Raw genomic sequence first — 21,703 nt, 5'->3', positions numbered from 1 at the left:
CACTACTTTTGACCAGGGTGGCACCCTGTTCCCTATATAGTGCACTACTTTTGACCAGGGTGGCACCCTATTCCCTATATAGTGCACTACTTTTGACCAGGGTGGCACCCTGTTCCCTATATAGTGCACTACTTTTGACCGGGGTCAATAGAGGATAGGATTTCATTTGGGACGTACCCTCTGAGTCTGTCAGCTATCTGTCATGTTAACATCTCCAGCCTGTCACTGTGATTTAATTAGTCCCTACGCAAATCTGGAGCATCATTTTATCAATCTGAGAAGGGTGAGGAGAGGGGTGAGAGAGGGGAGTGGAAAGAGCAAGGGGAGGAGAGGGAGGGATGGAGGAGAGGGAGGGGATGGGAGGGAGGGATGGATGGAGGAGAGTAGAGGGATGGAGGGGAGTAGGGGAGGGATGGAGGGGAGGGAGGGATGGAGGGGAGGGATGGAGGAGAGGGAGGGATGGAGGAGAGGGAGGGATGGAGGAGAGGGAGGGATGGAGGAGTGGGAGGGGATGGGAGGGATGGATGGATGGAGGAGGTAGAGGGATGGAGGGGAGTAGAGGGAGGGATGGAGGAGGGAGGGATGGAAGGGAGGGATGGAGGGGGGAGGGATGGAGGAGAGGGAGGGATGGAGGAGAGGGAGGGATGGGAGGGGAGGGAGGGATGGGGAGGAGAGGGAGGGAGGAGGGGAGGAGAGGGAGGGACTGGAGGGGGGAGGGAGTCGATTCATGGAGGAGGAGGGGGATCTTGATTGATCATGAAGTCTTTATATTAGGAGCTGTGTTTCAGAAACATGAGGAGACTGACTGAGTCGGACTGACTGATTGGAGGTCTTTATATTAAGCTGAAACTGGGAGGACTGACTGGGAGGACTGACTGGGAGGACTGACTGGGAGGACTGACTGGGAGAGATGAAACCTAGTAGACATTATAACTACAGACCCCCCCCCCATCCCCACTGTAGTCCAATAGAAGTCTCTCATTAAGTCTGTAGATCTACAGAAGGAACACACTTAATACTGTTTGATTCCAACTAGGGCCTTTGTAACTTTTACCTCAGACACCTGAACCAGGCCTTCGCAGTTCTGTCTGAAGTGGAGCTTTTCAGCTTGACATAGTGGGGTCTTTTACACAGAAATAAAACATAAAAACAAATCCCCAATTCCAGTCGGTTAGAGATCGTCTTACCAGACGACGTGGATTTGTAAATCCCCCAGGGAGCCTGTCACACACACACACACACACACACACACACACACACACACACACACACACACACACACACACACACACACACACACACACACACACACACACACACACACACACACACACACACACACAGACCCTCGCTGTGTTTCCCTGGCTACTGGTTTATGTCTGCTTACTGAAGTCTGTGTGAATAGTGCTGACTAACACGGGTTCTACTCCTCTAGGGAGGTTATAACATTAACCTCTTTCCTCCTCAACACCTGTCTGACTGGCCTGTTCTCCTCCTCAACACCTGTCTGACTGGCCTGTTCTCCTCCTCAACACCTGTCTAACTGGCCTGTTCTCCTCTTCAACACCTGTCTAACTGGCCTGTTGTCCTCTTCAACACCTGTCTAACTGGCCTGTTCTCCTCCTCAACACCTGTCTAACTGGCCTGTTCTCCTACTCAACACCTGTCTAACTGGCCTGTTCTCCTCCTCAACACCTGTCTTAACTGGCCTGTTGTCCTCCTCAACACCTGTCTAACTGGCCTGTTGTCCTCTTCAACACCTGTCTGACTGGCCTGTTGTCCTCTTCAACACCTGTCTGAACTGGCCTGTTGTCCTCCTCAACACCTGTCTGACTGGCCTGTTGTCCTCTTCAACACCTGTCTGACTGGCCTGTTGTCCTCCTCAACACCTGTCTAACTGGTCTGTTGTCCTCTTCAACACCTGTCTTAACTGGCCTGTTGTCCTCTTCAATAACACACCTGTCTGACTGGCCTGTTGTCCTCCTCAACACCTGTCTGACTGGCCTGTTCTCCTCCTCAACACCTGTCTTACTGGCCTGTTCTCCTCTTCAACACCTGTCTAACTGGCCTGTTGTCCTCTAGGGAGGTTATAACATTAACCTCTTTCCTCCTCAACACCTGTCTGACTGGCCTGTTGTCCTCCTCAACACCTGTCTAACTGGCCTGTTCTCCTCCTCAACACCTGTCTAACTGGCCTGTTCTCCTCCTCAACACCTGTCTGACTGGCCTGTTGTCCTCTTCAACACCTGTCTAACTGGCCTGTTGTCCTCCTCAACACCTGTCTGACTGGCCTGTTGTCCTCCTCAACACCTGTCTGACTGGCCTGTTGTCCTCTTCAACACCTGTCTAACTGGCCTGTTGTCCTCCTCAACACCTGTCTGACTGGCCTGTTGTCCTCCTCAACACCTGTCTGACTGGCCTGTTGTCCTCCTCAACACCTGTCTAACTGGCCTGTTCTCCTCCTCAACACCTGTCTGACTGGCCTGTTGTCCTCTTCAACACCTGTCTAACTGGCCTGTTGTCCTCCTCAACACCTGTCTGACTGGCCTGTTGTCCTCCTCAACACCTGTCTGACTGGCCTGTTGTCCTCCTCAACACCTGTCTGACTGGCCTGTTGTCCTCTTCAACACCTGTCTGACTGGCCTGTTGTCCTCTTCAACACCTGTCTGACTGGCCTGTTGTCCTCTTCAACACCTGTCTTAACTGGCCTGTTGTCCTCTTCAACACCTGTCTTAACTGGCCTGTTGTCCTCCTCAACACCTGTCTGACTGGCCTGTTGTCCTCCTCAACACCTGTCTGACTGGCCTGTTGTCCTCCTCAACACCTGTCTGACTGGCCTGTTGTCCTCCTCAACACCTGTCTGACTGGCCTGTTGTCCTCTTCAATAACCTCTTTCCTCCTCAACACCTGTCTAACTGGCCTGTTCTCCTCCTCAACACCTGTCTAACTGGCCTGTTGTCCTCCTCAACACCTGTCTGACTGGCCTGTTGTCCTCTTCAATAACCTCTTTCCTCCTCAACACCTGTCTAACTGGCCTGTTGTCCTCCTCAACACCTGTCTAACTGGCCTGTTGTCCTCCTCAACACCTGTCTAACTGGCCTGTTGTCCTCTTCAATAACCTCTTTCCTCCTCAACACCTGTCTGACTGGCCTGTTGTCCTCCTCAACACCTGTCTGACTGGCCTGTTGTCCTCCTCAACACCTGTCTGACTGGCCTGTTGTCCTCTTCAATAACCTCTTACCTCCTCAACACCTGTCTAACTGGCCTGTTGTCCTCCTCAACACCTGTCTAACTGGCCTGTTGTCCTCCTCAACACCTGTCTGACTGGCCTGTTGTCCTCCTCAACACCTGTCTGACTGGCCTGTTGTCCTCCTCAACACCTGTCTGACTGGCCTGTTGTCCTCCTCAACACCTGTCTAACTGGCCTGTTGTCCTCCTCAACACCTGTCTAACTGGCCTGTTGTCCTCCTCAACACCTGTCTAACTGGCCTGTTGTCCTCCTCAACACCTGTCTAACTGGCCTGTTGTCCTCCTCAACACCTGTCTAACTGGCCTGTTGTCCTCCTCAACACCTGTCTGACTGGCCTGTTGTCCTCCTCAACACCTGTCTGACTGGCCTGTTGTCCTCCTCCTCAACACCTGTCTAACTGGCCTGTTGTCCTCCTCAACACCTGTCTGACTGGCCTGTTGTCCTCCTCAACACCTGTCTAACTGGCCTGTTGTCCTCCTCAACACCTGTCTGACTGGCCTGTTCTCCTCCTCAACACCTGTCTGACTGGCCTGTTGTCCTCCTCAACACCTGTCTGACTGGCCTGTTGTCCTCCTCAACACCTGTCTAACTGGCCTGTTGTCCTCCTCAACACCTGTCTGACTGGCCTGTTGTCCTCCTCAACACCTGTCTAACTGGCCTGTTGTCCTCCTCAACACCTGTCTAACTGGCCTGTTGTCCTCCTCAACACCTGTCTAACTGGCCTGTTGTCCTCCTCAACACCTGTCTAACTGGCCTGTTGTCCTCCTCAACACCTGTCTAACTGGCCTGTTGTCCTCCTCAACACCTGTCTGACTGGCCTGTTGTCCTCCTCAACACCTGTCTGACTGGCCTGTTGTCCTCCTCAACACCTGTCTGACTGGCCTGTTGTCCTCCTCAACACCTGTCTGACTGGCCTGTTGTCCTCCTCAACACCTGTCTAACTGGCCTGTTGTCCTCCTCAACACCTGTCTAACTGGCCTGTTGTCCTCCTCAACACCTGTCTGACTGGCCTGTTGTCCTCTTCAACACCTCCTGTTGTCCTCCTCAACACCTGTCTAACTGGCCTGTTCTCCTCCTCAACACCTGTCTAACTGGCCTGTTGTCCTCTTCCTGTCTGATAACCTGTTTCCTCCTCAACACCTGTCTGACTGGCCTGTTGTCTTCCTCAACACCTGTCTAACTGGCCTGTTGTCTCTCCTCAACACCTGTCTAACTGGCCTGTTCTCCTCCTCAACACCTGTCTGACTGGCCTGTTGTCCTCCTCAACACCTGTCTGACTGGTCTGTTCTCCTCCTCAACACCTGTCTAACTGGCCTGTTGTCCTCCTCAACACCTGTCTAACTGGCCTGTTGTCCTCCTCAACACCTGTCTAACTGGTCTGTTGTCCTCCTCAACACCTGTCTAACTGGTCTGTTGTCCTCCTCAACACCTGTCTAACTGGTCTGTTGTCCTCCTCAACACCTGTCTAACTGGTCTGTTGTCCTCTTCAACACCTGTCTAACTGGCCTGTTGTCCTCCTCAACACCTGTCTAACTGGCCTGTTGTCCTCCTCAACACCTGTCTAACTGGCCTGTTGTCCTCCTCAACACCTGTCTAACTGGCCTGTTGTCCTCCTCAACACCTGTCTAACTGGCCTGTTGTCCTCCTCAACACCTGTCTAACTGGCCTGTTGTCCTCCTCAACACCTGTCTAACTGGCCTGTTGTCCTCCTCAACACCTGTCTAACTGGCCTGTTGTCCTCCTCAACACCTGTCTAACTGGCCTGTTGTCCTCCTCAACACCTGTCTAACTGGCCTGTTGTCCTCTTCAATAACCTCTTTCCTCCTCAACACCTGTCTAACTGGCCTGTTGTCCTCCTCAACACCTGTCTAACTGGCCTGTTGTCCTCCTCAACACCTGTCTAACTGGCCTGTTGTCCTCTTCAATAACCTCTTTCCTCCTCAACACCTGTCTAACTGGCCTGTTGTCCTCCTCAACACCTGTCTAACTGGCCTGTTGTCCTCCTCAACACCTGTCTAACTGGCCTGTTGTCCTCCTCAACACCTGTCTAACTGGCCTGTTGTCCTCCTCAACACCTGTCTAACTGGCCTGTTGTCCTCCTCAACACCTGTCTAACTGGCCTGTTGTCCTCCTCAACACCTGTCTGACTGGCCTGTTGTCCTCCTCAACACCTGTCTAACTGGCCTGTTGTCCTCCTCAACACCTGTCTGACTGGCCTGTTCTCCTCCTCAACACCTGTCTGACTGGCCTGTTGTCCTCCTCAACACCTGTCTAACTGGCCTGTTGTCCTCCTCAACACCTGTCTAACTGGCCTGTTGTCCTCCTCAACACCTGTCTGAACTGGCCTGTTCTCCTCCTCAACACCTGTCTAACTGGCCTGTTGTCCTCCTCAACACCTGTCTAACTGGCCTGTTGTCCTCCTCAACACCTGTCTAACTGGCCTGTTGTCCTCCTCAACACCTGTCTGACTGGCCTGTTGTCCTCCTCAACACCTGTCTAACTGGCCTGTTGTCCTCCTCAACACCTGTCTGACTGGCCTGTTGTCCTCCTCAACACCTGTCTAACTGGCCTGTTGTCCTCCTCAACACCTGTCTAACTGGCCTGTTGTCCTCCTCAACACCTGTCTGACTGGCCTGTTGTCCTCCTCAACACCTGTCTGACTGGCCTGTTGTCCTCCTCAACACCTGTCTCAACTGGCCTGTTGTCCTCCTCAACACCTGTCTAACTGGCCTGTTGTCCTCCTCAACACCTGTCTAACTGGCCTCTTTCCTCCTCAACACCTGTCTAACTGGCCTGTTCTCCTCCTCAACACCTGTCTGACTGGCCTGTTGTCCTCTTCAATACCTGTCTCTGGCCTGTTGTCTCCTCAACACCTGTCTAACTGGCCTGTTCTCATCCTCAACACCTGTCTGACTGGTCTGTTCTCCTCCTCAACACCTGTCTAACTGGCCTGTTGTCCTCCTCAACACCTGTCTGACTGGCCTGTTGTCCTCCTCAACACCTGTCTGACTGGCCTGTTGTCCTCCTCAACACCTGTCTGACTGGCCTGTTGTCCTCCTCAACACCTGTCTGACTGGCCTGTTGTCCTCCTCAACACCTGTCTGACTGGCCTGTTGTCCTCCTCAACACCTGTCTGACTGGCCTGTTGTCCTCCTCAACACCTGTCTGACTGGCCTGTTGTCCTCCTCAACACCTGTCTAACTGGCCTGTTGTCCTCCTCAACACCTGTCTGACTGGCCTGTTGTCCTCCTCAACACCTGTCTAACTGGCCTGTTGTCCTCCTCAACACCTGTCTGACTGGCCTGTTCTCCTCCTCAACACCTGTCTAACTGGCCTGTTGTCCTCCTCAACACCTGTCTGACTGGCCTGTTGTCCTCCTCAACACCTGTCTGACTGGCCTGTTGTCCTCTTCAATAACCTCTTTCCTCCTCAACACCTGTCTAACTGGCCTGTTCTCCTCCTCAACACCTGTCTAACTGGCCTGTTGTCCTCTTCAATAACCTCTTTCCTCCTCAACACCTGTCTAACTGGTCTGTTCTCCTCCTCAACACCTGTCTAACTGGTCTGTTCTCCTCCTCAACACCTGTCTACCTGGTCTGTTCTCTCCTCAACACCTGTCTAACTGGTCTGTTGTCCTCCTCAACACCTGTCTAACTGGTATGTTGTCCTCCTCAACACCTGTCTAACTGGTCTGTTCTCCTCCTCAACACCTGTCTAACTGGTCTGTTGTCCTCCTCAACACCTGTCTAACTGGTCTGTTGTCCTCCTCAACACCTGTCTAACTGGTCTGTTGTCCTCCTCAACACCTGTCTAACTGGTCTGTTGTCCTCCTCAACACCTGTCTAACTGGCCTGTTGTCCTCCTCAACACCTGTCTAACTGGCCTGTTGTCCTCCTCAACACCTGTCTAACTGGCCTGTTGTCCTCCTCAACACCTGTCTAACTGGCCTGTTCTCCTCCTCAACACCTGTCTAACTGGCCTGTTCTCCTCCTCAACACCTGTCTAACTGGCCTGTTCTCCTCCTCAACACCTGTCTAACTGGCCTGTTCTCCTCCTCAACACCTGTCTAACTGGCCTGTTCTCCTCCTCAACACCTGTCTAACTGGCCTGTTGTCCTCCTCAACACCTGTCTAACTGGCCTGTTGTCCTCCTCAACACCTGTCTAACTGGCCTGTTGTCCTCCTCAACACCTGTCTAACTGGCCTGTTCTCCTCCTCAACACCTGTCTAACTGGCCTGTTCTCCTCCTCAACACCTGTCTAACTGGCCTGTTCTCCTCCTCAACACCTGTCTAACTGGCCTGTTGTCCTCCTCAACACCTGTCTAACTGGCCTGTTGTCCTCCTCAACACCTGTCTAACTGGCCTGTTGTCCTCCTCAACACCTGTCTAACTGGCCTGTTGTCCTCTTCAACACCTGTCTGACTGTTGTCCTCCTCAACACCTGTCTGACTGGCCTGTTGTCCTCCTCAACACCTGTCTAACTGGCCTGTTGTCCTCCTCAACACCTGTCTGACTGGCCTGTTCTCCTCCTCAACACCTGTCTAACTGGCCTGTTGTCCTCCTCAACACCTGTCTAACTGGCCTGTTGTCCTCCTCAACACCTGTCTAACTGGCCTGTTGTCCTCTTCAACACCTGTCTAACTGGCCTGTTGTCCTCTTCAATAACCTCTTTCCTCCTCAACACCTGTCTAACTGGTCTGTTCTCCTCCTCAACACCTGTCTAACTGGTCTGTTCTCCTCCTCAACACCTGTCTAACTGGTCTGTTGTCCTCCTCAACACCTGTCTGACTGGCCTGTTGTCCTCCTCAACACCTGTCTAACTGGCCTGTTGTCCTCTTCAACACCTGTCTAACTGGCCTGTTTCCTCCTCAACACCTGCCTAACTGGCCTGTTCTCCTCCTCAACACCTGCCTAACTGGCCTGTTGTCCTACTCAATACCTGTCTAACTGGCCTGTTCTCCTCCTCAACACCTGTCTAACTGGCCTGTTCTCCTCCTCAACACCTGTCTAACTGGCCTGTTGTCCTCCTCAACACCTGTCTAACTGGCCTGTTGTCCTCCTCCTTGATGTACACTACCCATAATGCAGCCATGGCCAGTGTTCATTGTAGATGTAGTCTGTGTTTCACCCCTGTAGATGTAGTAAGTCATCATACTGTGTTTCACCCCTGTACACACACACACACACACACACTAATTAGTGTGTTATCTATGCGTGGGTTACAGAGCAGTATGCTTGGGCTGTCCAGACTTCACGACCAGGCTTGCATCAAAAGACAGTGGCTCCCGCAACACATCAGCCTTAATCAGTGTCATGTACACACGCACGCACACACACACACACACACACACACACACACACACACACACACACACACACACACACACACACACACACACACACACACACACACGTACTCACACACTCTCAGGCGCTCTCTCTGGGTTCTCGGGGAGATCTGATGACTGGGCGGGTATCCATTAACTCTGTTGACAGGCAGTGGCTGGTACCCACCAAACCAGGAAAATATAGCCTTTTCTATTCCACCAGGCTTGACCCCCCCCCACCCCCCACCAGGCTAGCTGTACAGTTCATCTCACACACACCACCCTGTAGCCCATTAAAATGCTGCTGTGTCAGTAACTGTAATATGGTGAATTGGCATTTCCTGTGTGTGTGTGTCCTGAAAGGTCATGGAAGACTGGCTGTGGTTGGGCGCACACACACACACACACACACACACACACACACTCACACTCACACTCACACTCTCTCTCTCTCCAGTGTCCAGACTCTGCCTGTATGTCCTAGTCTAACCCCATCTCTCTCTCTGTCTCTCCAGTGTCCAGACTGCCTGTGTGTCCTAGTCTAACCCCATCTCTCTCTCTCTGTCTCTCCAGTGTCCAGACTCAGCCTGTATGTCCTAGTCTAACCCCATCTCTCTCTCTCTCTCTCTGTCTCTCCAGTGTCCAGACTCTGCCTGTATGTCCTAGTCTAACCCCATCTCTCTCTCTGTCTCTCCAGTGTCCAGACTGCCTGTGTGTCCTAGTCTAACCCCATCTCTCTCTCTGTCTCTCCAGTGTCCAGACTCAGCCTGTAAGCAGGACCTGTTGGCCTACCTGCAGCGTATTGCTCTGTACTGCCACCAGCTCAACATCTGTAGTAAGGTCAAAGCAGAGGTCCAGAACCTGGGAGGAGAGCTCGTTGTCTCTGGGGTAAGAACTGATGTGCTTTACATGTCTAGTGGTAAGAGCTGGGTGAGTCTCTAAACGCTTTGCACACCTGGATTGTCAAATATTTGCACATCATTCGTTTTTCCCAAAACAATTAAGGTTTGTTTATTAGTTGGTGGTTGATCATTGTTGAAGCCAAGTTATGTCAAAACTGTAACTTGGCCACTGAGGAACATCCAATGTCTTCTTGGTAAGCAACTCCAGTGTGGATTTGGCCTTGTGTTTTAGGTTATTGTCCTGCTGAAAGGTGAATTAATATCCCAGTGTCTGTTGGAAAGCAGACTGAACCAGGTTTTCCTCCAGGATTTTGCAGCTGGTTAGCTCTATATATTTGTTTTGTAATGTTGAAATAAACTTCCTAGTCCTTGCCGATGACAAGCATACCCATAACATGATGCAGCCACCACCATGCTTGAGCATATTAAGTGGTACTCAGGGGATGTGTTGTGTTCGTCCCAAACTTAACACTTTCTATTTACAGTTTTACTTTTGTGCCTTGTTGCGAACAGCATGCATTTTTTGGAATATTTGTATTCTGTACAGGCTACCTTCTTTTCACTCTGTCAATTAGGTTAATATTGTGGAGTAACTACAATGTTGTTGATCCATCCTCAGTTTTCTCCTATCACAGCCATTAAACTCTGTAACTGTTTTAAAGTCACCATTGACCTTATGGTAAACTCCCTGAGAGGTTTCCTTCCTCTCCGGCAACTGAATTAGGAAGGATGCCTGTATCTTTGTAGTGACTGGGTGTATTGATACACCATCCAAAGTGTAATTAATAACTTCACCATGATGCTCAAAGGGATATTCAGTGTCTGTTTTGTTTGTTAACCCATCTACCAATAGGTGCCCTTCTTTGCGAGGCATTAGAAAACCTCCCTGGTCTTTGTGGTTGAATCTGTGTTTGAAATTCACTGCTCGACAGGCACCTTTAAAGATAATTGTATTTGTGGGGTACAGAGATAATCATGTTCAACACCACTATTGCACACAGTGAGTCCATGAAGCTTATTGTGACTTATTCAGCACGTTTTTACTCCTGAACTTATTTAGGCCACAACAAAGGGGTTAAAATACTTATTGACGCAAGACATTTCAGCTTTCAACGTTAAATTATTTTGTAAACAGTTGTTGAAACATTATTCTTGGTCATTATATGGGGTATTGTGTGTAGACCAGTGACGCAACATCTCAATTTAATCCATTTTAAATTCAGGCTGTAACACAACAAAATGTAGAGTAAGTCAAGGGGTATGAATACTTTCTGAAGGCACTGTACATGCTGTGTAGTCTAGCTTTACATTGACACTGTACATGCTGTGTAGTCTAGCTTTACATTGTTATTGACACTGTACATGCTGTGTAGTCTAGCTTTACATTGTTATTGACACTGTACATGCTGTGTAGTCTAGCTTTACATTGACACTGTACATGCTGTGTAGTCTAGCTTTACATTGTTATTAACACTGTACATGCTGTGTAGTCTAGCTTTACATTGACACTGTACATGCTGTGTAGTCTAGCTTTACATTGACACTGTACATGCTGTGTAGTCTAGCTTTACATTGTTATTAACACTGTACATGCTGTGTAGTCTAGCTTTACATTGTTATTAACACTGTACATGCTGTGTAGTCTAGCTTTACATTGACACTGTACATGCTGTGTAGTCTAGCTTTACATTGACACTGTACATGCTGTGTAGTCTAGCTTTACATTGACACTGTACATGCTGTGTAGTCTAGCTTTACATTGACACTGTACATGCTGTGTAGTCTAGCTTTACATTGACACTGTACATGCTGTGTAGTCTAGCTTTACATTGACACTGTACATGCTGTGTAGTCTAGCTTTACATTGACACTGTACATGCTGTGTAGTCTAGCTTTACGTTGTTATTGACACTGTACATGCTGTGTAGTCTAGCTTTACGTTGTTATTGACACTGTACATGCTGTGTAGTCTAGCTTTACGTTGTTATTGACACTGTACATGCTGTGTAGTCTAGCTGTACATTGTGTTACGAACACTATACATGCTGTGCCCTGCTTCTAGAGCCGCTGACCTCGGTACAAACATACGGGTAACACATTGATCTGCCTTGTTAGCCTGGGGAAACGGGTAACACATTGATCTGCCTTGTTAGCCTGGGGAAACGGGCAACACATTGATCTGCCTTGTTAGCCTGGGGAAACGGGCAACACATTGATCTGCCTTGTTAGCCTGGGGAAACGGGTAACACATTGATCTGCCTTGTTAGCCTGGGGAAACGGGCAACACATTGATCTGCCTTGTTAGCCTGGGGAAACGGGTAACACATTGATCTGCCTTGTTAGCCTGGGGAAACGGGTAACACATTGATCTGCCTTGTTAGCCTGGGGAAACGGACAACACATTGATCTGCCTTGTTAGCCTGGGGAAACGGGTAACACATTGATTGATCTGCCTTGTTAGCCTGGGGAAACGGGTAACACATTGATTGATCTGCCTTGTTAGCCTGGGGAAACGGGCAACACATTGATCTGCCTTGTTAGCCTGGGGAAACGGGCAACACGTTGATCTGCCTTGTTAGCCTGGGAAACGTCAGGTCAGGGGCACACTCCAAAACTCATGTATAATTTACGAAGCGTTTGTGTTTAGTGAGTCCACCAGATCAGAGTCAGTAGGGATGACCAGGGATGTTCTCTGTTTAGTGAGTCCTCCAGATCAGAGCCAGTAGGGATGACCAGGGATGTTCTCTGTTTAGTGAGTCCACCAGATCAGAGTCAGTAGGGATGACCAGGGATGTTCTCTGTTTAGTTCCAGATGAGTCCAGGGATGTTCTCTGAGTCCAGATCAGAGTCAGTAGGGATGACCAGGGATGTTCTCTGTTTAGTGAGTCCTCCAGATCAGAGCCAGTAGGGATGACCAGGGATGTTCCTGTTTAGTGAGTCCAGATCAGAGGCAGTAGGGATGACCAGGGATGTTCTCTGTTTAGTGAGTCCTCCAGATCAGAGTCAGTGACCGGGAGTGAGTCCTCCAGATCAGAGTCAGTGGGATGACCAGGGATGTTCTCTGTTTAGTGAGTCCTCCAGATCAGTCAGTAGGGATGACCGGGGTGTTCTCTGTTTAGTGAGTCCTCCAGATCAGAGGCAGTAGGGATGACCAGGGGTGTTCTCTGTTTAGTGAGTCCTCCAGATCAGAGTCAGTAGGGATGACCAGGGGTGTTCTCTGTTTAGTGAGTCCTCCAGATCAGAGGCAGTAGGGATGACCAGGGATGTTCTCTGTTTAGTGAGTCCTCCAGATCAGAGTCAGTAGGCATGACCGGGGGTGTTCTCTGTTTAGTGAGTCCTCCAGATCAGGGACAGTAGGGATGACCAGGGATGTTCTCTGTTTAGTGAGTCCTCCAGATCAGAGTCAGTAGGGATGACCGGGGGTGTTCTCTGTTTAGTGAGTCCTCCAGATCAGGGACAGTAGGGATGACCAGGGATGTTCTCTGTTTAGTGAGTCCTCCAGATCAGAGTCAGTAGGGATGACCGGGGGTGTTCTCTGTTTAGTGAGTCCTCCAGATCAGGGACAGTAGGGATGACCGGGGATGTTCTCTTGATAAGTGTGTGAATTGGACCATTTTCCTGTCAAAACGTAATGAGTTCTTTTGGGTGTCAAAGAGAATGTATGGAGCAAGTCTGCAAAAATCTAAATAGTGAAGTACAGATAACCCCCAAAACTACTAAATTAGTACTTTAAAGTATTTGTTCTCAAGTACTTTACACCAGTGCCTCAAAGTAACCTTGGGTTTCATCCACCTTCTGCTACCTTAAAAGAATCTTAGTATGCGTTCCAAATGGCACACTATTTCGTATATAGTGCACTTCTTTTGACCAGAGTCCATACTACTCAGGTCAAAAGTAGTGTACAACACAGGGAATAGGGTGCCATTTAGGGTGCCATTTGTGTCAGCGCTCTAAAGTAGACAGAAGACTTGACTTTTTGAAACTAAACTTTTTAACTAAGCTAATATTTTCACTTAGATTAACTTCCGTGAGTTGAGAAAACCGTTTTACCCCTTTAGTGAGTCGTATTATAAACTAAACATTTCATCCTCCTTTCTGCTCATTTCACTTTTTAAATTAAATTAAATGAAAGTCATCCACTGGTTCCTTTTCTCAATTTCAAAGCAAATCTGTAATTTAATATTTCTTAGCCTCATTAAATAACTGGATTTAAACTTAATAACCCAATAAATTGCTTCCCTTTTAACTAATGATTCATTCCCTTGCCTTGTATAATTTACAGATGTTGTTTGATACAGATAATAACAGAATAAAGAAGTTAAAACAAAAAAATAATAATAATAAATAACAGCTTTATAAAAGTATTTGTTTGCATCACAGGTTGACACCCTAATTTTCTGAGTGCACTGCGTTTGACCAAGGCTCTGGTTAAAAGTAGTGTGCACTATATGGACCCAGCCTTAATATAAATAGTCTTCCCTTCGCTGTTTCCTTTCCTGTTTCCTTTCCTGTTTCCTTTCCTGTTTCCTTTCCTGTTTGCTTTCCTGTTTGCTTTCCTGTTTGCTTTCCTGTTTGCTTTCCTGTTTGCTTTCCTGTTTGCTTTCCTGTTTGCTTTCCTGTTTGCTTTCCTGTTTGCTTTCCTGTTTGCTTTCCTGTTTGCTTTCCTGTTTCCTTTCTCCTGTTTCCTTTCTCCTGTTTCCTTTCCTGTTTTCTCTTCAAAGAGACTTGTGTCCCAAAATGCCTTTCCTTTCTCCCAGTTGCTTTGTCACTGGCTTGGGGATTTTGACTAGCATGCTAGCAGTTACCAAAGACATCTGGTCATTGCGCTAATGCTAGTTTGAAACTTCCTTCAGGCTGCACGCAGAGACATAAACATCCGTTCATTTGACTCTGGGGGAAATGGATAAAGGGCTTCATTGCCAAAATCCTAAAGATCCTAAAGATCACATTCCTAAAAATCCTAATCCTCCCTTTAAGATAACATCCTGCCAGAAGATATTAACTTTTCAGGAACAGCCTTAAAACCGCTCTCCAATCCGCCATCCCAGCATCTCGTTTCCCTACTCCTCCTCTTGTCCCGTGGATCTGAAACACAGTGGTAGTGTGAGTCCCAGTTGGCACCCTATTCCTTATAGTGCACTACTTTTGACCAGTGAACCACATAGTGAGTGTAGGGAATAGGCTACCATTTCAGACACTCCCAGTTTATTCCAACAATAGCAGTTTCTACCTGTGTTCCAAATGGCACTATACACTTTAAAATGCATTACTTTTTACCAGGTCAAAGCTATGATCCCTGAGTTGATGTCACTTGTTAAATCCATTTCAATCAGTGTAGATGAAGTGGAGGAGACGGGTTGAAGAAGGATTTTGAAGCCTTGAGACAACTGAGACGATGATTTGATTGACGAAAGATTGAAGTACCTTTTGAACAGTGGTATGGTAGTAGGTGCCAGGCGCACCGGTTTGTGTCAAGAACCGCACCGCTGCTGGGTTTTTCTGCGCTCCACAGTTTCCCGTGTGGGTCAAGAATAGCCCACCACCAAAAGGACATCCAGCCAACTTGACACAACTTTGGGGAAGCATTGGCGTCGACATGGGCCAGCATCCCTGTGGAACGCTTTCTACACCTTGTAGAGTCCATTCCCCGGTGAATTGAGGCTGCTCTGAGGCCCTGGTCCGGCTCCAGACTCATTTGGGTGCGGTTGTTAATTCACCATCTCAAATTAGAGCAACACCTCTGTCCTTCAGTGGAACAGCAACACCCTGGGACCTCATGCAGGAAGCGCTCACATTTTAAACAGTGAAGCTCAATTGTCTCTACTTGATTCCCTATGATCCTTCTCTGCTTCTCTAAACGTATTGGAGAGAGCCAGAGGGGAGGACCGTAAACATGTAGGGAGTTGACAATAAGGCTCTTTATCTTCCCAGGGTCAGATGAACTTGTGGATAGCGCTTTTATGTCTCTGTGTGCAGTTTTAAAGGAAGTTAGTTCCAGTGCTTTACCCTGCAACAGACCCCCCCTATCGTTCCAGTGCTTTACCCTGCAACAGACCCCCTCTATCGTTCCAGTGCTTTACCCTGCAACAGACTCTCTATCGTTCCAGTGCTTTACCCTGCAACAGACCCCCTCTATCGTTCCAGTGCTTTACCCTGCAACAGACCCCCTCTATTGTTCCAGTGCTTTACCCTGCAACAGACTCTCTATTGTTCCAGTGCTTTACCCTGCAACAGACCCCCTCTCGTTCCAGTGCTTTACCCTGCAACAGACTCTCTATCGTTCCAGTGCTTTACCCTGCAACAGACTCTATCGTTCCAGTGCTTTACCCTGCAACAGACCCCCTCTCGTTCCAGTGCTTTACCCTGCAACAGACCCCCTCTCGTTCCAGTGCTTTACCCTGCAACAGACCCCCTCTCGTTCCAGTGCTTTACCCTGCAACAGACCCCTCTATCGTTCCAGTGCTTTACCCTGCAACAGACCCCTCTATCGTTCCAGTGCTTTACCCTGCAACAGACTCTCTATCGTTCCAGTGCTTTACCCTGCAACAGACCCTATCGTTCCAGTGCTTTACCCTGCAACAGACCCCCTCTCGTTCCAGTGCTTTACCCTGCAACAGACCCCCTCTATCGTTCCAGTGCTTTACCCTGCAACAGACTCTCTATCGTTCCAGTGCTTTACCCTGCAACAGACTCTCTATCGTTCCAGTGCTTTACCCTGCAACAGACCCCCTCTCGTTCCAGTGCTTTACCCTGCAACAGACCCCCTCTCGTTCCAGTGCTTTACCCTGCAACAGACCCCCTCTCGTTCCAGTGCTTTACCCTGCAACAGACTCTCTATCGTTCCAGTGCTTTACCCTGCAACAGACCCCCTCTCGTTCCAGTGCTTTACCCTGCAACAGACCCTTATCGTTCCAGTGCTTTACCCTGCAACAGACCCCCTCCATCGTTCCAGTGCTTCACCCTGCCACAGACCCCCTCTATCGTTCCAGTGCTTCACCCTGCCACAGACCCCCTCTATCGTTCCAGTGCTTTACCCTGCCACAGACCCCCTCTATCGTTCCAGTGCTTTACCCTGCAACAGACCCCCTCTATCGTTCCAGTGCTTTACCCTGCAACAGACTCTCTATCGTTCCAGTGCTTTACCCTGCAACAGACCCTCTCTATCGTTCCAGTGCTTTACCCTGCAACAGACCCCCTCTCGTTCCAGTGCTTTACCCTGCAACAGACCCTCTCTCGTTCCAGTGCTTTACCCTGCAACAGACCCCCTCTCGTTCCAGTGCCCCTGCAACAGACCCCCTCTCGTTCCAGTGCTTTACCCTGCAACAGACCCCCTCTCGTTCCAGTGCTTTACCCTGCAACAGACCCCCTCTATCGTTCCAGTGCTTTACCCTGCAACAGACCCCCTCTTCCAGTGCTTTACCCTGTTCCAGTGCTTTACCCTGCAACAGACAGAGTGCTTTACCCTGCAACAGACTCTATCGTTCCAGTGCTTTACCCTGCAACAGACCCCTCCGTTCCAGTGCTTTACCCTGCAACAGACTTCCAGTGCTTTACCCTGCAACAGACCCCCTCTATCGTTCCAGTGCTTTACCCTGCAACAGACTCTATCGTTCCAGTGCTTTACCCTGCAACAGACTCTATCGTTCCAGTGCTTTACCCTGCAACAGACTCTATCGTTCCAGTGCTTTACCCTGCAACAGACTCTATCGTTCCAGTGCTTTACCCTGCAACAGACTCTATCGTTCCAGTGCTTTACCCTGCAACAGACTCTCTATCGTTCCAGTGCTTTACCCTGCAACAGACCCCCTCTATCGTTCCAGTGCTTTACCCTGCAACAGACTCTCTATCGTTCCAGTGCTTTACCCTGCAACAGACTCTATCGTTCCAGTGCTTTACCCTGCAACAGACTCTATCGTTCCAGTGCTTTACCCTGCAACAGACTCTATCGTTCCAGTGCTTTACCCTGCAACAGACCCTCTATCGTTCCAGTGCTTTACCCTGCAACAGACCCTCTATCGTTCCAGTGCTTTACCCTGCAACAGACCCTCTATCGTTCCAGTGCTTTACCCTGCAACAGACCCTCTATCGTTCCAGTGCTTTACCCTGCAACAGACTCTCTATCGTTCCAGTGCTTGTTATTTAATTTACATTTTTAAAAATGCTTGATTGCATTTCAAAACATGAATATCTCATAAATGCTGTGTGATGGCATGAACTAATAAATAATTGATACTGGTAGCCTATATAAGTTTTGAATTATAGACCTAAGTAAGTTACGGTATTAAGACTAAACAGGAAGGGCTCTTAGGCCTAAAGCTTGGTGTTTATACAAGGATACTATATACTATATATACACCAAGCCTACTAATAGCAATACTACTTATTATTAGAATGACCATCACAACAATAATTGTAATAACAAGGAGATGAAAGAAAAGGAGGGTATAGGAGCTGAGGGCTTGGGAGCTGAGGGCTTGGGAGCTGAGGGCTTGGGAGCTGAGGGCTTGGGAGCTGAGGGCTTGGGAGCTGAGGCCTTGGGAGCTGAGGCCTTGGGAGCTGAGGCCTTGGGAGCTGAGGCCTTGGGAGCTGAGGCCTTGGGAGCTGAGGCCTTGGGAGCTGAGGCCTTGGGAGCTGAGGCCTTGGGAGCTGCGTGTGACAAACAGGTGCTGCAAGATTACAATATCATTCTTCTGCCTGTTTCGAACACTAAGTAATCTGTTCTAACAAAAATAAATTGTAAAGCCTTTTTATGTTATTTTTATTTAACTAGGCAAGTCCTTTAAGAACACATTTTTATTTAACTAGGCAAGTCCTTTAAGAACACATTTTTATTTAACTAGGCAAGTCCTTTAAGAACACATTTTTATTTACGGCCTTACCGGGGAACAGTGGGTTTAACCACCTTGTTCAAGGGGCAGAACGACAGATATGTTTTATTTACCTTGTCAGCTCAAGGATTCGATCTTGCAACCTTTTCAGGTTACTGGCCCAACGCTCTAACCGCCAGACTACCTGCCACCCCTCATTACAGCATAACAGAGATTAAAAACAGACCCAATTTGTGAAATGATTTTGTCCATCACGTTGCATGAAGCTTGGTTCTCACAGAATCAGTAGGCTATTAAACAAAGGCAACCGAAGCAAGTAGAGATATATAATGGATGATTTATAAAGCCAGGCACATTTAACAGTTAGGTTATTGATTATAGACCCAATTAACTTGGTTTCCTCTATCCGCAATTAGGCTAAGGCCAGGGCTGTTTCCTCGTCTCTTCTGCTGCTGCTGCTGCCTCCTCCGCGTTGTTCTCAATCTCAATATGCTGGTTTATTTAGTAATTATGCACATAGCAACATAGGAAAAAAGGCAGCAATGGTTTAGTCCACTGAGACGTCCTTCAATCAGACAGGTGACATTTTTTTCTTCTGCTCAACTAAAAAAAATCTTGGGCGACCAAACAATCGACCAGTCGACTAAATGGGGTCAGCCCTAGGTCTTTTTTATTTTTTTGTACATTCTTTAAAAGTAGAGATTTAGAAATAGAAAATGTTTTATCATACATTGCAGTTGAGGAACAATGAGAAGGTAATTATACTTTAAAAGTCGATAAACTTGTAACCCCACATTTTGAGAAAATGGCCCTTGAATGTTTTGGTACCTACTGGAGAGCTCTTCCTTGTCGACACCCATTCAGCATCGTTCACACCCTCCTCATCCTTAGCCCCACCCACCTCATTAAGGATTCACATGTGAGGCCATGTGCTAAAGAGAGTGAGGTAGTGTAGTAAAACAACCAAAGATTTTGAGACTAAAAGTGGTGAAAATAGTAGCAAAAAGTAGTTTATCTAGTCCTTGGCCTATATCCTAATCTGACTTTGGTGCAGGTCATGTTGTTCTTCACAATACAAAGTTTATTTGTCACGTGAACAGGATACACATCTAGCTAAGTGGATGGGTCATGTAATCATCTGGCGAAGTGGAGTCTTTTGTTTAGACGTGTAGCTAGCGAGCTAACTATTCCCAACCCATACAGTACTAACAATACAAACTGATCGTCATAGCTAGCCACCATACATGAATCTGCATGTAGGTTCAATGTTAGCTAGCTAATATTAGGCTGTAACTAGCAATGCAAAATGGCTGTCTGATACACAACTGATATTACTACACAGATCATACGCGTAACGTTAGCTAGCGAGCTAGCAGGCTGACGTTCCCTAGCAACCTAACAGTAAGCCTTAACTTGCAGTGAAAATTACTTTCTGATCCAATTAGAAACGTATAATGTCTGAAATGGTACTCTTATCCGTTAAACATGCAGACTTCACGGCAGACTGAAACCATTTTGACTCTGTTTTGTTTTGTAGTTTGTTACAGTTTGTTTGGCCCACTTTGTGTCAAGTCACTCCGGTTCACACTGAGCGTAGTAGTAGTAGTCCGGCACAACCTTTTCTCACTGATCTTTGTCTTTGGCGCCTGATTTATAATAACAAGGCAGCAATGTTGTTGAGAGCAGTTATTCAGGTATACCCTGTTCACCACATGGTCAATCTGCTGCATGTTATACCCTGTTCACCACATGGTCAATCTGCTGCATGTTATACCCTGTTCACCACATGGTCAATCTGCTGCATGTTATACCCTGTTCACCACATGGTCAATCTGCTGCATGTTATACCCTGTTCACCACATGGTCAATCTGCTGCATGTTATACCCTGTTCACCACATGGTCAATCTGCTGCATGTTATTCAGGTATACCCTGTTCACCACATGGTCAATCTGCTGCATGTTATTCAGTTATACCCTGTGGTCAATCTGCTGCATGTTATTCAGTTATACCCTGTTCACCACATGGTCAATCTGCTGCATGTTATTCAGTTATACCCTGTGGTCAATCTGCTGCATGTTATTCAGTTATACCCTGTTCACCACATGGTCAATCTGCTGCATGTTATTCAGGTATACCCTGTTCACCACATGGTCAATCTGCTGCATGTTATTCAGTTATACCCTGTGGTCAATCTGCTGCATGTTATTCAGTTATACCCTGTTCACCACATGGTCAATCTGCTGCATGTTATTCAGGTATACCCTGTGGTCAATCTGCTGCATGTTATTCAGGTATACCCTGTGGTCAATCTGCTGCATGTTATTCAGGTATACCCTGTGGTCAATCTGCTGCATGTTATTCAGGTATACCCTGTTCACCACATGGTCAATCTGCTGCATGTTATACCCTGTTCACCACATGGTCAATCTGCTGCATGTTATTCAGTTATACCCTGTTCACCACATGGTCAATCTGCTGCATGTTATTCAGGTATACCCTGTGGTCAATCTGCTGCATGTTATACCCTGTGGTCAATCTGCTGCATGTTATTCAGGTATACCCTGTTCACCACATGGTCAATCTGCTGCATGTTATTCAGTTATACCCTGTTCACCACATGGTCAATCTGCTGCATGTTATTCAGGTATACCCTGTGGTCAATCTGCTGCATGTTATACCCTGTGGTCAATCTGCTGCATGTTATTCAGTTATACCCTGTTCACCACATGGTCAATCTGCTGCATGTTATTCAGGTATACCCTGTGGTCAATCTGCTGCATGTTATACCCTGTGGTCAATCTGCTGCATGTTATTCAGGTATACCCTGTTCACCACATGGTCAATCTGCTGCATGTTATACCCTGTTAACCACATGGTCAATCTGCTGGATGTACAACAGTCACACGGCTGCGGCCTTGTCCTGCTCTGAAGCCTTTACCCCCGAGGCTCTATCATGTTGCCCTTGACTTCTACAGTTCCAACTATTAACGTTGAAGTTCCCTCTCTCCCTTTTCCCTTTTTTCAGGAGGTTTCCCAAGCATTCCTAGAGAGCCAGGTATTCCCCACCTTCAGATACAGTACAGTAACACTCAGGCTGCAGCCCAAACACCAACCTATTCCCTATTATAGTTGCACTACTTTTGACCCAGAGCCTTAGAGGCCCTTTAACCTTTGTGCCCGAGTCAACAGTAGTGCACGATATAGGGAATTTGGGACGTTTTCCTGAGACATTGGCTAAAGCCAGACACATAGGATCATATGAACTCTGTGTCCCTCTGATCAGTGAGGGTGGTGGTGGGAAACATTACAGGTGAAAATACAGGTTGTCTCTAACTGCTGATCTGGGGTCAGATATAATGTGCTCCCAAATGGCACCCTAATGCCTATAATAGTG

The 21,703-nt window shown here is 48.0% G+C and overlaps 2 protein-coding genes across 21 annotated transcripts in view; both read left to right on the top strand.

Annotated features, from left to right (window-relative positions):
• The window catches only part of LOC118381083 (catenin alpha-1-like), a 270,529-nt gene that overhangs the window by 246,464 nt on the left and 2,362 nt on the right, over positions 1–21,703 (top strand). The window contains 1 exon segment of the mRNA XM_052517805.1: positions 9,331–9,465. Within this exon segment, the coding sequence (XP_052373765.1) occupies positions 9,331–9,465 (135 nt within the window).
• On the top strand, positions 17,026–21,328 carry LOC127929652 (uncharacterized). Of its 20 annotated transcripts, none has more exons than XM_052517750.1 (4): positions 17,026–20,231; positions 20,394–20,438; positions 20,520–20,953; positions 21,018–21,328. In XM_052517750.1, exons 1-4 carry the CDS (start codon positions 19,978–19,980, stop codon positions 21,236–21,238), a joined length of 954 nt encoding a protein of 317 aa, XP_052373710.1. In that variant the 5' UTR covers positions 17,026–19,977; the 3' UTR covers positions 21,239–21,328. The 20 variants fall into 20 exon arrangements, 19 of the variants coding, with proteins under 19 accessions (XP_052373710.1, XP_052373760.1, XP_052373731.1 ...); XR_008135761.1 differs by having other exon boundaries at positions 17,917–20,438; positions 20,484–20,564; positions 20,864–20,953; XM_052517800.1 differs by lacking the exon at positions 20,394–20,438.

This window comes from Oncorhynchus keta, chromosome 4, assembly GCF_023373465.1.
Source record: "Oncorhynchus keta strain PuntledgeMale-10-30-2019 chromosome 4, Oket_V2, whole genome shotgun sequence".
Lineage (NCBI taxonomy): Eukaryota > Metazoa > Chordata > Actinopteri > Salmoniformes > Salmonidae > Oncorhynchus > Oncorhynchus keta.
Note: the sequence above shows the minus strand (reverse complement) of the source record. Positions and strands in the feature narration are given on the sequence as shown.